The sequence below is a fragment of the Hermetia illucens genome, chromosome 5, assembly GCF_905115235.1.
Source record: "Hermetia illucens chromosome 5, iHerIll2.2.curated.20191125, whole genome shotgun sequence".
Lineage (NCBI taxonomy): Eukaryota > Metazoa > Arthropoda > Insecta > Diptera > Stratiomyidae > Hermetia > Hermetia illucens.
This window is the reverse complement of record NC_051853.1, coordinates 24,652,579-24,667,682: the sequence shown is the minus strand read 5'-3', so window position 1 is coordinate 24,667,682 and position 15,104 is coordinate 24,652,579. Positions and strand designations below refer to the sequence as shown.

Below are 15,104 nucleotides of genomic sequence, written 5' to 3'. Positions count from 1 at the left end.
AGACGTGTATTCTGTGAAACCATTCCAATTCTGTTTAAACGTAATCCGACCCTTCACATCACTTAACAAAACCTATCACACTAGAGTAAACTACTCCAGAAAGTTGGCAAACAGGAGGTGAGATTTGAGATTTTCAGGCACTTATGCGAAAATAAAAGCGTTCAATAAAACAGGGACATATTCATATGTACTGAAACTCTACAGTCATTAAAAATGGACCTACCTTTGTCATAGATATTTAATATCATCCACGAAAACTGCATCATTGCATAGCCTTTTAGTTCGGTTAGTGTAATATCACTGTAGAGTGAATATAAAAACTGTTGTGGAGATTGCTTTGTGGCGCATATTTGTTCGTTTGAAGCCTAGAAAATAAATAAAAACATATTAAAAATGGGTTGATTGTAAAAGAAGATAATGCAAATGCATCATAAATTGATGATTCAAAAATTTATAAATTAATCAAATATTTGCTGAAATTGATAACGTATTCGAAAGGTCTTGTTAGGTGAGACATTATTTTTACGGAATACGGGCTCGTAGCATATTCAGCTGAGTACTCATGTTAAGAGCAATAAAGTTGAATTTAGCATTCATGTTTCTTTGAAAATGAATCCCAGCTGTATTTACTCAATATTTCGAACGATAAATGTGGACTTGAAGTAGAAACTATTTATTTTGCCAGCATAGAGCCAAATTTATACTTGCAATCTATGGTTCCCAGACTCCTACCTTTTTAGATTAAAATGTTTGTAAATACAGGCAAGGCCAAGGTAAATTCGAAATCATGGAGCCTTCAATAGAAAGAAGTTCGAAGTCATTGAGTGTTTAGTAACCTAACCTTGAAAATTGAAGCTGTGGAGGGGGGGGGGGGGGGTAGGATCCCAACCTTTGACTATTGGCTAAAAATCCTCAACTATGATTTCCAGACTCATACATGGTCTGTTCTGAAAGTAGTAGGACTCATTTTTTTAAAGTTTTGTGTAAAAATCGGTTTACTATCTGTCTGTCTGTCCGTCCGTTACACGCATTTTTCTCGGAGAAGGTTATGGCAATTAATACCAAATTTGGTGGAAAGGTGGGAACTGTGAACGCACACGCACTATATACGTTAAACTATTTTTTAGTAATTGGTTGCGAAACCTCCCTTAAGTCCATCCTAGCACGACGAAATTTTGCAGTATTGTGTAATATGGAGCATGATCCTACCACATTTGATGGAAATCTCACTAAGTTGTCACTTCATTGCAAATTCAACATTTTCGTCTTCCTTACTGCAAGACGCCGTTCATTGTCTTTTAAAGTCAACCAACACCCAGAACCATAGAGAGCGACAAGACGGACGACATTGCGGTAAATTTTAGAAATATACTATTATTAACTTTATTTGACCAGCGCGATAGTTAAGCATCAGCCTCTCAATTTCGCTGCTTTGGATTTGAATCCTAGTCGCCATGGGTCTCTGTGTTCGTCTTGTGTTTGTCTCGTTGCTGTGAGCTTATCACTTGCACAGTATTAAATGTGATGATAGTGAAACTGAAGCACAATCTGTCTTTGTGGACAGTAACTTTATTTGAGGCCTAGGAACCGTATAGCGCAGCTTGGTGTTTTTTTCTAACACTTTTCGGTTGAGTAGTTTCTGAAAATGGCCCCGTCAAATAGGTGATCACTTTCCAACTCCACCCTCCCCCTTTTTATAACTAATGTCCAAACTAATACTGGCTTCAGAAAGTACTAATCAATACCTTTCATTTGATATCCTACACGGATATATGCTGCGCAAAAAAATGCACAAGCGCTTTTGCATATAGAACGATAATACTCATTGCATGCGTGGGCGCTCACAATTTCAACCATCCCCTAAAATTTCGTGTCATTCCGTACATGGGTTTCTGATTCACCGAATAGTCAGATATAAGTTGAAAAGAGTAAATCTTCATCACGACAACGCTAGGCCCCATGTAGTCATCGTCATGAGGAAAAAGTTGGATTCATTTGAATAGGAAACATTTATACCATCAGTTTATAGCCAAGACTTACCACCTTATGATATTCATCTTTTTGGACTGCTTGAGGAAACTTTTGGATACCGGTTTTTCGACGACAACAAAGCAGTAGAAGCTCTTGTGTATCAATGGCTGAAGAAACTTCCGAAATGCTTTTTGTCAAGAGCATAAAAGACTTGTGAATTTGTGAGAAAAAAATATGTTCAAGGCAGGAAAGGATGTCGAAAAACAAAAAGACCCCAATCTGCTGGGGGATAGTTTGAATCTTGTCACGAAACCTTGGCGGTGGATATCTGGTACTGATAGAGACCAAGAAGGGCCGGAATGAAAGCATCTGCTCCAGCAGAATTCTTGGAGGATCTGTTGTTAGCTTGGTTATTTGTAATCATTTGCGATAGTTTCGGGCAGACTTTCTTGTTTGTTTAAAGCGCGGAGTTATGTTTTAAAACTCCGGGGCGACAGAGGTATTGTAGACCCTGGATCCACTAATACGGATGTTGAGCCTGCATTCAATATTAATCAGTACCACTGTGCTAACTACTCACGCTGAGGTTCTGATAGTGGTAGCCAAGTTAATCTGTGCCTGAAGAGGACCCTGAGTTTATATCTATACGGCAGGCGCTCATCTGAAACCCCGGAACATTAATTTGTTGAATATTGGCTAATAAATCTCCAAATTGCAGCATTGATGAACCACTACAATCTCCTGCTTTTCTGCGAGTACAATTTTTTCATGGTACTTTTTTGGACCACTTTTATTTTCAAGATGTTGATGTTTCTGGCTCGCCTCAAGCCCGTCAGTTTTTTTAAGTAATTTGACAGTCAGCGTCTCTTATTGCTTCATAGCCGCTCGCGTTGGTCCCTCCTCTATTCGGCAATTTCGTCTATCTTCTCATACCTACTGGCCATCTTCACATGCATTTCTTTTATTATTCAGATTTGGTCAGACTACTGGAATGCAGTTAAATTAGAAAGTAGCCGGGAGGTAAATTTCAATAATGAGCTTAAGCTGGATGGAGTTACGATAAACCAAATCGACTAAATAGGTGAAGCTCTGATTGAGAGCCCGACATTTTATTAAAATTATTTGCAAGCTTCTTTTGGAATCGAATTAGTAGTAAAGAACTCGACACTGGGTATTTACAGGCCCAAAAAAAACTTATGAGCTAGTTGGCGTATTTGCAGAATCACCTCAGTAACAAGTTCGTTCTATGCGAGCTGAAAATACTAGATTGATGGAAGTGGGCTAATCGGAATTTAAAGAGCAGCATTTGCAAATATTTAATATGCATGATGCCAACATTGGGAATAATCATTAAGGGGTAATTATACCGAGCTATTTCCGTTTAACATAATTGCTTAAGGTTGGAATGCTTCGTAGATGGAGAAGTATAAATTCGATCGCAAAAATGTGCATTGATAGTTATGAAACTACCTACAAGGTTAGCCTGCAATTTGTACATTTGATGGTTGTTGAACGTGTTTTTTTTTCCACAATTATCTTCACATGTGACCATTTACTGCTCTCATAGAAAATCGCCGAAAAAGCCCCTGAATTGGCTTTATAAATGTCTAAGATTGTTTTAGCTCTATCGCTATACAATTTAATATGAACAGGTTCGAAAAAAAATTAAAATCGGTGAATACAGTCGGTGTTTCACTGGCGGCTGTCATCGGCGGAGTCTATTCGTACAATCTAGCAGCGGCGGGCCTTAGATAGCGAGGGCTTACAGGCTATGCTAAGTCAAGCAGAATTCGACCCGCTTATAACATAGTCCGATCACGAGAGCTCATGTGCCACCCGCGTGCAAATGCATTCAAGATTACGGCGGTCTGCAGGGAGCACTGGCCCATAGGGGCCATGCCGCCAGGTTCGGGTATACCCTACAATTCGCATTGCTGAAGCTGTGGAGAAAGAAGGGAAATCTTCATGCACTTTCTCTGCAATTGCCCAGCTCTAGGTAGAGTCAGAATTTGATCCAATTTTGTCCTGTGATGGTTCTCAGCCGTGTTTTTTCATGTTTTTTATCTGATGGCATTCCTATTAGTAGTCTAATATCTTTTGTTTGTTGAGCATTGTTCTTTGATCCAAGTGATAAAAAGTTATTACAAAAACAGTGAAAGTTCCACGGCAACCGTTCGTGAGTTGCGTCTGGCAATTCGTAAGTTGATTTGAAAATTCTAGACTTTGAGTTCTAAATGTTAGCCGCGTCCTGTTCGAACGCAAGAAAACATTGCTAATCGGTTCTCCGAACAGCCCAACCACCTGGATTTTCCACCAAATTCACTGAATGGAATCCTTTCAAAAGATCTGAAAACGCATGCGTACAGGATTCAATTTGCTCGGTTGCTCTAGGCTCGAAAAGCGAACAACAATACCTTCACAAAAAGAGTAATTTTCTCAGATTAAGGCCCTTTCACCTCAGTGGTACGTCAATATGAGGGTAGTCTGACAAGTTTCCAATCTCATCGTTAAGATGGCTGCACTCGTCAATAAAGGCTAGGGAATATGGTGGCGCATTTTCTGATAGATATCCATCAAAATTTCAGACATTTTGGACGCGCAGTTGTTGTTTCACAATTGCTTGAGTGAGTCGATGTGAGTGTTTTTATGAAAATGAAAAAAGTCGAGTATCGAACTGTCATTAAATGTTTGTCTTTGGAAGGCAGTACGCCTACGGAACAAAGATAAGTTGGGCGCTGTGTACGGGTACTCTGCATCATTATTTACCACGGTGAAATTTTGGGCAACTGAATCCAATCGTGGCCGTACAAGCTTAGGAGACATTGAAATCGGCTGCCACCATAGTCTAAAATCTATCCAACGAAATTCTTTGAAATTTTCACGACTTATTCAGAACATATCTCCATGGTCCGCAAACTAGGGGATAATTGCGTTTCATTCAGTAGTTTTTTTGTTATTCATCGAAGAAGCCGTAAAAAAACACAAAAATTCACAAAAAAAAGTTTAACACGGCACCAAAAATTTAGTTTTTAATATTTTTTAATAATCCTAGTTTGCGGACTGTAGTTAAGTCTGTACTTTAAAATGCCGTTTACTTTTTTCTTTAAGATGATCGCAACGCCCTCTAGCGTGGCAGCAGAAAAATACCTTTTTTTTGGGAGATGGGTGTATAAATTGCTTTGTATTTCAACAACGAACTATGCGATACCATGCACGCTCAAGATATTAATAAATATATGGTGAAAAATTCGTATTTGTATCTTAATCCAGTTCTTCACAAAAAATTTCTAAAAAAAGCCAAAAAACGACCTTCACACGGGATGACCCCCCGAAGTGTGTACATTCTGACTCCTTACTCGTGCACTTTACAATTTATGTCAAAACTAATATCAGTTTCGGAAAGTACCAACCGAGATCTTTCATTTGATACTCCACACGACTATATCCGGTGAAAACAATGTTTAAAATCCCCCCTTTGCATATATGGGGAGCTCCCCTTTAAACTCCACCTAAATTTGTATCACTCACTGTGTGCGTAGGATCTCATGGTTCCCACCTGTCCACCAAAATTTTGTTCGGATCGGTTTAGCCGTTTTGGAGAAAAGTGCGTGTGGCAGGCAGACGGAGATTCGGAAATATCATAATATCTTATCCACTGAAGCGGCTCCATAATTTGTTCATTTTTGCATAATAGATAAGTATCTTGTGTCATAACGATTGAATACATTGAATCCTTATAGGTCATGTACTATTTGAAGCGATATATCATATCCGGGGAATCAATTGTTCCCTTGTTTAGTGTTCATTTCCTAAACATTGAAGAAAGGAACAACTGGTTCCTGATACACGGTATTTTTTTTATTAAACTAAATGTTTTTTTAACTAATTGGACGATATGCTTTCATCTTATTGTGCCTCTCTCGTAATATGACGCTGAAAACTGGCGGAACTCGCGATACACTACCCCAATCTGCAGTAACAAGATCAAATCGCATAATTTTGCAAACAAAGAAGATACTCGATAGTCCGGTCACTGCACAAAAGCTGACAAATCATTCCCATTTGTTCGCCTGCTCTTGATACGTAGCAAATGGCCACATGGAATTGCATCATGGCAGATACTACATCATAGGTGTGCATACTATTGTTTCAAGGCTGCTAGAAAAAAATGTGCAATATACAGATGCATTTATAATATGCATTATTCTGTGCATGATTCGTCAGCAACTGTTGGGATTACAACCGCCCTATTGTTGCCTATCCACGGGTTTGCAGTTTTATATTTCTGTTTCATGACTGGATAGTGATAAAAAGTTATCGTGATCACATTTGAAATATATGAGCAAAAAAAAACAAAGAAAATAATAACACATTTGCTGTAATCTTTAATCAGGGAACTATTAAAATATCAATTCACTTCCTGTTCGCAAGCGTTCTGGGTAGATTATTTTTAAAGTTGATATTGAGCCTGAATTTAAGATTTTTTAAGTGGATGGTAAGCTATGCTCAGAATGTCGATTAAAATGCATGGGGACGGATGTTGAATTTGAAGTTATTTCGCTTCTTTTGTCAGAATATTTTGAATGAAATGGAAATACAAGGGAATTCCCAGGAAATAACTGCGAAGCTGATGAATAGAGACAAAAATAATAACGATAAGTGGGTGGAATTTGATTGTGATGACCTTGTTGTGAATCGTGGATTCAACCGAAAACAATATGGTTTGAATTTATTTTTTATAAAATACAGATACGGATTTTATACCGCGCTGAAATTTTGTCAACAATTAAAGAGCAGAGCAGAGTCTCTTCCGAGCTTATCATCCGCGAAAAGGAGCTCAAGTAATATGGGAAGAAAGAGCTGGTCCAGATTAATTAATTTTTCGATTTTTCCTCATCTGATATGACAGAATTCTCTTCCGCGATCAGTAATTTGTACCATCTACATTATCAGTGTCATGGTCATTGCAAATACCAAAATCGTTTCATTATTCATCATAGAGTGCCAACTTTACCCCACATTAGCATTCCACAAACTAAATAACAAGTCGGGAAACCGGAAGCTCGACGCTTCAGGTATAAAAGGTTTTGTGGTTATGGCGTTATGCTCCTCACATAGGGGAGCATAACGCAATTCTCCATTAGCTGATAGCATTGACCCGAGATATTCAAATTGCTCAGTTCTGGCAATGGCAGTAACCTGCCCAGAATTGAGCGATCTAAATACCTCGGGTCAATACTATCAGCCAATGGAGAACTGCGTAATGAAATTGCGTCACGCATCAATACGCCCTGGATGAAGTGGCATTTCACAACTGGTGTTTTGCGTGATCGACATATCACCGAACATCTCAAGTCTAAAATCTACTGAAATGTCGTCCGTCTGCCGCTCTCTATAGTTCTGAGTGTTGGCCGACTATAAAAGACAATGAACGTCGTCTTGCGGTAATGGAGACGAAGATGTTGCATTGTACTGGTGGCTTGACACGTTTTGATCACATCCGAAATGAGGATATCCGCGATCGATATGGGGTTGCACCGATCATGGAAAAACCGCGAGTGATGCGTTTTCGATGGTATGACCACGTAATTCACTTTAACGAGAATTCACTTACCAATATTGGTATTGAACATCAAAGTCGAATGGTAAGCAACCAAAAAGCCGGCCGAAACAACGGTGGCTTGATACGCTGGATGGGAATTTAAAGGCCTCACGATTACATCCTGATCAGGCATTTGATAAAATAAAATGACGAAACCGATCACGATGAGCCGACCCCGCTTGTGAACGGGACAAAGGGTGAAGAAAAAGAAGATGTGAGGAGCGACGAGTGCACGACAGCTCCGTGTCACATTGCTAAAAATTCCATTGCCCTCTATTTTTTAGAAAGCGATTTAAATAAATTATTTGATGCAAAGCCCTGTATTGATAAAAGTGAACTTCATACGCTTGAGACTCTGAGTTAAATATTATTAGACAAATGCCAAGAATTTAACCTACATCAGATATAAACAAGTTGGGAAACCGGAAGATAGACGCTTCAGGTATGAAAGGTTTTGTGTATTTGTTAGTACGTTGCACTAAGCATATATTATATGAGAGTGTCCACTTTCGAGTGATATTGACATTCATAGTCTTTAATTTTCAAAGAAGCAACAACGTTGACGTATTATAACTGTGTTAGTAATAGTGCGATTTCCACCAAACTTGGCAAGATCATGCTCTACATTATAACCTACATCACTGCAAAATGGCGCTAGGATGAACTTAAGGGGGTTTCTGCAGTTAATTACTAAAAATTATAGTAATATACTACAATTATTAACTTTATTTTAACAGATATAGATATGGAAGGTATTTCGGAGCCCAGGCACCATATACTGGCAGCCTCGTGATTTTTTTCAGATTTTTCGGTTGAGTAGTTTCTGCGAATGGATTCGTTAAAAAAATGATCACTTTCAACCCCCCGCACTCCCCACCTTTCCAACCAATGTCAAAACTAAGACCGGCTTCGAAAAGTACTAACTGAGACCTTTAATTTGATACCCCACATGACTATATTTGATGAAAAACAATTTACACCCCCCCTTTTGCATATATAGGGAAAACCGCCGCCCCCCCCAAAATTCGACGTAAGATGATGTAACTCACTATATGCGTGAGCGCTCACAGTGCTCACATTTCTAGCAAATTTGGTGTTAATCGCTACAACCGTCTCCGAGAAAAATATGTGTGACGGACAGACAGACAGACAGTAAACCGATTTTAATAAGGTTTTGTGTTTTTAATTTTAATATTTCACTCGAATGTCAATTATTCTCGTTAATTATAACGTCAGCGTCTTATTTGTATGGCTTAGGATGCTTTTAATTCGCACGAAATTAATAAGTTTGAACTGCTATAACTTTGACGTTAATAGATGCATTTGCATGAAACTTACATGTGTACGTACAAGGCTGTCCTCTATGTCGGTTGAAAATTTAGTTTACCTGGGATGAACTTAAGGGGAGTTTTTCAATCAATTTCTAAAAGTTGGTAATATACTATTAGTAAGTTTATTTGAGCAGATACCGGAATGGGACATCTCCCGAGGATTAGATTTCGCATAAGTGTTTTACCAAAACCTTAAAAAGGGCTGCAGATAAGTAGATTGTTCATAAAAGCGACTTTAATATTTCACGCGAATGTCAATTATTCCCGTTAATTATGACGTCAGCATCTTATTTGCATGGCTTTGGAATTTCGCGCGTTTGAACTGCTATAACTTTTGAGTTAACGGCCATGAAATTTAGTACATATATACGAAATATTGTCCTCTGTGCTGATACAAAGTTTGGAAATCCTAGGATGAATTTAAGGGGGGTTTTTCAGTAAATTTCTAAAAGTTGGTAATATACTATTAGTAAGTTTATTTGAGGAGATATCGGATTGAGACATATTTTGAGGCCTAGATTTCATCTAAATGCACCACCCGGATTTTTTTCGGATTTTTAGATTGGATAGTTTCCGAAAATTAATCTTGTCTCACTTTTAGTCCGTACATTTTGACTCCTCATTAGTGCATTTTGCAATTCACGACTAAAATAATGCCAGTTTCGGAAAGCGCAAATCGTGACCATTCATTTGATGCCCTACATGACTATCCGGTGAAAAAATTTTTTGAATTCCGCCTTTGCATGTTTGGAGAGCCCCCCTTTAAACTCCACCTAAATTTATGCCACTCGCTGTATGCGTGGGATTTCATAGTTCCTATCTATCTACCGAATTTCGATCAGATCGGTTTAGTCGTTTTGGAGAAAATTGCGTGTGACAGACAGACAGACAGTGAATGGATTTTAATAAGGTTTTGTTTTACACAAAATCTTGATTAGTATCTTTTATAAAATTCCTATCATAATCAATTAAAATACAACACTAACCCCTATAGAGCGGTAATAGAACCCCTGTAACGTCATCACATTATGAATTTTAATAGATGTATTTTTGATAGATATTTTTGGATCATCCAAAACAGATTCCGCCAAATCCCTCGTTGCACGCTCATCATAATTTCCATTTTCGTATTTTATCAAAGTCTCCCGGAAATATTGAAACAATTCATTGATAATTCTGAAATCAATCTCCAACAATGACCATTCATAAAATCGTTGCAATGGAAAATATTTATCGTAAATGAATTCCTTCCGGAAATTTTGCAAAGTAAATATCCGATTTGATTCGAAAACTTTCTTCAGTTTTTGGTTTTGATTGGCATCGGTTCGTTGCTCCAGATATTTCCAGAGGCTCTTTTCCAGGTCAATATAATGAGCACGAAGCTCATCGATATTCGTTGCACCTTTTTGCTTAGCCAAGACGTTGCTGGAGGCATAGAGGGTGGCTAACGCAATCACTAAATAGCTGTAGAACGTTGCCATTGTTATGAAGTTAACTGCAGTTATTTTTTAGTGGTTTCACATTAATTAATTAAAATTAATTCACTAATTTATTCGCACTTTAATCTCAATTTTACTCCACAAACATCTTGAGAAAAATTTTTTTAGAATTGTTTTTGCACCAAAACACTCTTTTAAGCACGACTTCTTCCAATATTTTAAGAAAAGTCCTAAGACCACGAAAATTTTCCGATAATTCAAAGTTCTTTACATTCACGCTGGCTTTGTCCACTTGTTGGCATTGAAACTTCCTCTCTATCTCTCTTATGCTAATTTAAAAAGTGTCGCGTAATTTATTTTGCCTAAAATTCAGATTTCGGATTGCTTTTGACTTTTTTCCGTTGACTACATCACTACATCTTGTTTGTGAGCAACACCAACCGACAATGATAACGTGAAGTAAATAGTTAGCACAATTCTAGTTTTACACTCTACACTATAGTATGGTCATAGTTTTCGCCTTTCCACTCTCGCAGCGCCCTGGACTAAACTTTAAAATAAAGTTGTCCAGAAAATCTAGATTGGACCTCGCTCGTGAATTGAAACTAAACCAACTCTGTATCTGTTTCGGGCCAGTTTGCTGTGCAACAGCACAGGTCTCTCCCTCTCTGATAGTACACTGTCGTACCAGTCGGTTCGAATAATGGTTCTGACGTAGTTTATTTAATGCTCGTACATATGGACTTGTAGATACACTTTTCTGCCCGTCTGTAGCAACCGCGCAGAGTGAGTTAACTTCATTAGGGGCTTCCTCTACCCAACAAATGGAATGGTTGCACACTTCTCTAGAGAGTTGCTATTATATTTTGACTGCAGTGATATCATAACTTTGAATTCCGAATCTTAATAACGCCTCGAAGGCTTAGAGAAAATACTTTTGCCATTCTCTCCGGAAATGAGGTTTACTTACAATCTTTTTTTGATTTTTCGCCACAAAATTGCGTTCATTCGTTGTCTATTTTACAACATATCAAAGTCTAACGAAAAAAATGCCTTCCAAATAATAAAAGTAGTAGTTTGCACTACCCAAGGATTCAGAACAGTAAAAACTTCAAAATAATCTTTTATCTATTGATTACTGGAAATCTAAAGTGAGAAAAATAGGAAAGTTGGCTAGAAAGTATGTACATGACAAGTTTAAAAAGACAAGTGACATTTAATATGTTTTTTGTTTCTCCATATCAAATGGATTACATTTCTTTTTGTTGCTCAATTCTACGTAAATACAAACACAAACAACACGCTTTTCACAGGGGAAGAGAGAAAATTTGTTCCCGAACTATGGATGCTTGCGAAAAATAAATATCACGCTAGCGAGAAGACGTCGTTCATTGTTTAATTTTTTGACTTTGATGGGTAGAAAAAACATTTTCTGAACAACCATTGTTTTTTTTAAAAAAAAAGATTATATTTTTCCAGCAATGAATTTCCCCAACATTGCCACAAGAGACTAGAATACAAATTTTCCTAAGATACCATCAACAATGTTCAAAAATTAGTAGAAACCCCAGAGCTATAGTCACTTCTTTTTTTATATAAGTCAACTAAAAGAATTACAGACAGGATCCATTTTAATGACAATTGCATGCATTCTTGAAAGATGTGGTATGTAATTAAGTGATTGAGACTCAAAACCAAACTAAAATCGTTTTACCCATCACATAGTGACGTCTATACCCTTTACTGTAGTCTAAATAGTGCTCGAGCAATTAAAATCAGTTAGCTCAATACCTCCTTACAGAGTCTTAGTGGAGCTCGATCCGTTTTCAGGTAAGATTTTGTCTTTCTGAATCATCTATATCAATCTTGGTCCCAGGTCAAAATCCAGAGCTGTCCACATGGAAAATCCAAGACTATCATTTTTCCAGGCCAAGAAAAGGCTTGACCACTCTTAAAATGATGAAACGAATAGAAAAGGTATGAAGGGTAAAAAGCAGTAGAGTTTTCTCTTGACATACTCAGACTTTCGTGATATGGACAACATAGAATTTTAAGGTAAACTATCTGTTTGTTCCTTCAAATTAAATACTGAAATTGACGCTCTGAAAAAGGCCCTATCTCATCCAAATTAATTAATTTTTAATTGAACGGTGTCAGAAAATATTCAAAATGTTTATATTTATTCAAATGTATGAACGATGTTGGATTATCAAAATAGATGAAGATGTTGGCACTAAAAAAAGTAGATAGTAAGTGTTTACCCAAACCAGAAGATAAGTCTACGAATTGATAACAAAAACTATCCTCGTATGAGTCACTAAGCGCGCACTGCTCTTGTTGAAATTCCAATCCTAATTGATGAAACTGAACAATTGACAGATATCAGCAACTGAAAATTAACCGTCCTATTCTGAGGATAATTTTGGATAAATAATTATTTAATCACACTAGGCGCTCCTTCATCTCTGCATTGGGTACATCGTAACAAAAAGGGGTCGCCAGTTTGTTGGATGCTGTCTTATATATATTCGAATTATTTTGAGAGCGAAAACGGTGTGATTCAAGCCTAAGCTGGACAAAGCGAACTCAATTTTCTTTTAAAATTATGACGAATCGAATTTATTTCCTGTGAACTGACTTCATACGCTAATTGCTTTTCCAATAGTTACTTAATCGAACAAAACCGCCTCATTTGAGACACGGGAATCCATATCCAGCTCCTGCAACTATGTCTCCGTCAATTTGGCACACTGTAGAGTCACGGTAATTCATTTCTGCCAAGAAATTTGTGTAATGAATTTTAGTCTCCGATTCTAACTAGAGACCAGTCACCGAAGTGCCAGCAGAACTGGATATGCCGTCCAACATTTGGTTCACTAAATCTAATGGCCTGGTATTCACCTGTTTTGAAGATATTTCTTCAAAGTCCTGATTTGTTCGCAAGTTGTCGTTAAAAAGCATAAGACTCGATAGTCACTTAAGCATAATATCGTATCAGCACAAACAAATAAGAAACAAGCCGGGAAACCGGAAGCTGGACGCTTCGGGTATGCAAGGTTTTGTGTATTTCTTTTATAAAAACATTTGAGTGGGAATTTGTCCCATTAGTACGTAACACGTAATATATACATATATTATGTGATAATATTGACATTCAAAATCTTGAATTTCCAAAGAAGTGTCAACTTTGATCTATTATAACGTTGTTAGCAATAGTGCGATTTCCACCAAACTTGGTAGGATCAAGCCCAAATATTATAGCCTACATTGCTGGTGCTAGGATGGAATTAAGGCAAGTTCTGTAGCCAATTACTGAAAATTATAGTAATATACTATTATTAACTTTATTTGAAGGGATATCGGTATGAAAGGTATTTCGGAGCCTAGCCATCATATCGTGGGATCCTCTCAATTTTTCTCAAATTTTTCGGTTGGGCAGTTTCTGAGAATGGGTCCGTTAAATAAATGATCACTTTCGACCTCCCGAACTCCCCGCCTTTCCAGCAAATGTCAAAACTAGGACTAGTTTCGGAAAGTACTAACCTTTCATTTGATACCCCACATGACTATATTTGGTGAAAAAAATGTACACTCCCTTTTTGCATGGATGGGGACCTCTCCTTAAATTCAACATAAAAGGATGTAACTCATTGTATGCATGAGCGTTCACAGTGCCCACCTTCACACCAAATTTGGTGTCAATCGCTGCTACAGTCTTCGAGAAAAATGTGTGTAACGGACAGACAGACAGACGGTAAACCGATTTTAATAAGGTTTTGTTTTACACAAAACCTTAAAAAGAATGAAATACTGAATTGATAGTACTTAATTGGTTTTCTCAATGATCAGGCAACATTCTCTTTTGAATAAATCAGAATAATAATGGGAAACTTATCCAAACTATTTCAACACGAAGAATAAAGGCTTTCGCGGTCGCTTTTATCAGTAATTGATGATTCTTTCTGGGTTTATAAATCGTCGTCAAATGGTTTCGTTTAAAATTGCGTCAGACATTTTGAAAGCAAATTTGTTCGGCTGTGGTGGTTTGGAGGAATGGGCATGGCATATTTCCATCTTCCCCGCCATTGAAAATATCGCTATTCCTTGCAATGAAGGTTCTGCTTAGATGTCTTCACTCTGTCCCGTTGGTGGACTCACGGATTGTCGCTTTTGATAGTGTTTTTGCACTCTTTATACCAGACGTACCTGAAATTTAGTTCTCCATCCTTCTCTCTTCGATGTCCAGTCAGAGGGTGATATAAGCAGAATATAGCTAACCTTAATTTTATGGTCATCCTGGGCAAGGCAAACTCGTCAATCACATGCCTGCCGATTTCTGCACGTTTCTAATTCCCTCGATGTTTTTTAACCGAGGCTTGATGATTCGTTTTGGAGCACCGGTATACACTGATAGACAACTGCAAGTAACTCGGTGGACCCCGGGGGTCGCTAGGGTTCATCTGTTGGATTATTTCAGTGGACTTTCGGACTGTCGGAATAAACCCATGATAACGTCTGGAAATTCTCAAAAGATATTGTTGGACCGGAGAATAAGATAATTGCATTCTTTACGGGCCTTGAATTCAACTAAGATTCTATTCAGCTGTTATTGTCTAGCGTAACAGAAACCGTATATTGTGAAAGTTTGTTAACTTTTTCCGCCATTCTGCTTGCTGTTTTGGAAAGGAAACCTTATTAAAATCGATTTACTGTCTGTCTGTTGGCCATTCTGTGTTTTATTTGGGGACTGCTTCACTTATT

At 37.7% G+C, this 15,104-nt stretch overlaps 2 protein-coding genes across 6 annotated transcripts in view; one reads left to right on the top strand and one right to left on the bottom strand.

The window, feature by feature from the left end:
• LOC119657591 (E3 ubiquitin-protein ligase Ubr3) overlaps positions 1–15,104 on the top strand; it is a 114,962-nt gene that overhangs the window by 61,377 nt on the left and 38,481 nt on the right. The window lies entirely within an intron of this gene.
• The window catches only part of LOC119657592, a 33,905-nt gene that overhangs the window by 2,877 nt on the left and 15,924 nt on the right, over positions 1–15,104 (bottom strand). The window contains exons 1-2 of one of the 2 annotated variants that reach the window (XM_038064576.1): positions 9,891–11,125; positions 224–365 (exon numbers count right to left, since the gene is read on the bottom strand). In XM_038064576.1, coding sequence (XP_037920504.1) covers positions 224–365; positions 9,891–10,385 — 637 coding nt within the window. In that variant the 5' untranslated portion in view covers positions 10,386–11,125. Of the gene's footprint in view, positions 1–223; positions 366–9,890; positions 11,126–15,104 lie in introns of those variants that run through there. The other variant, XM_038064575.1, reaches the window with a different exon arrangement.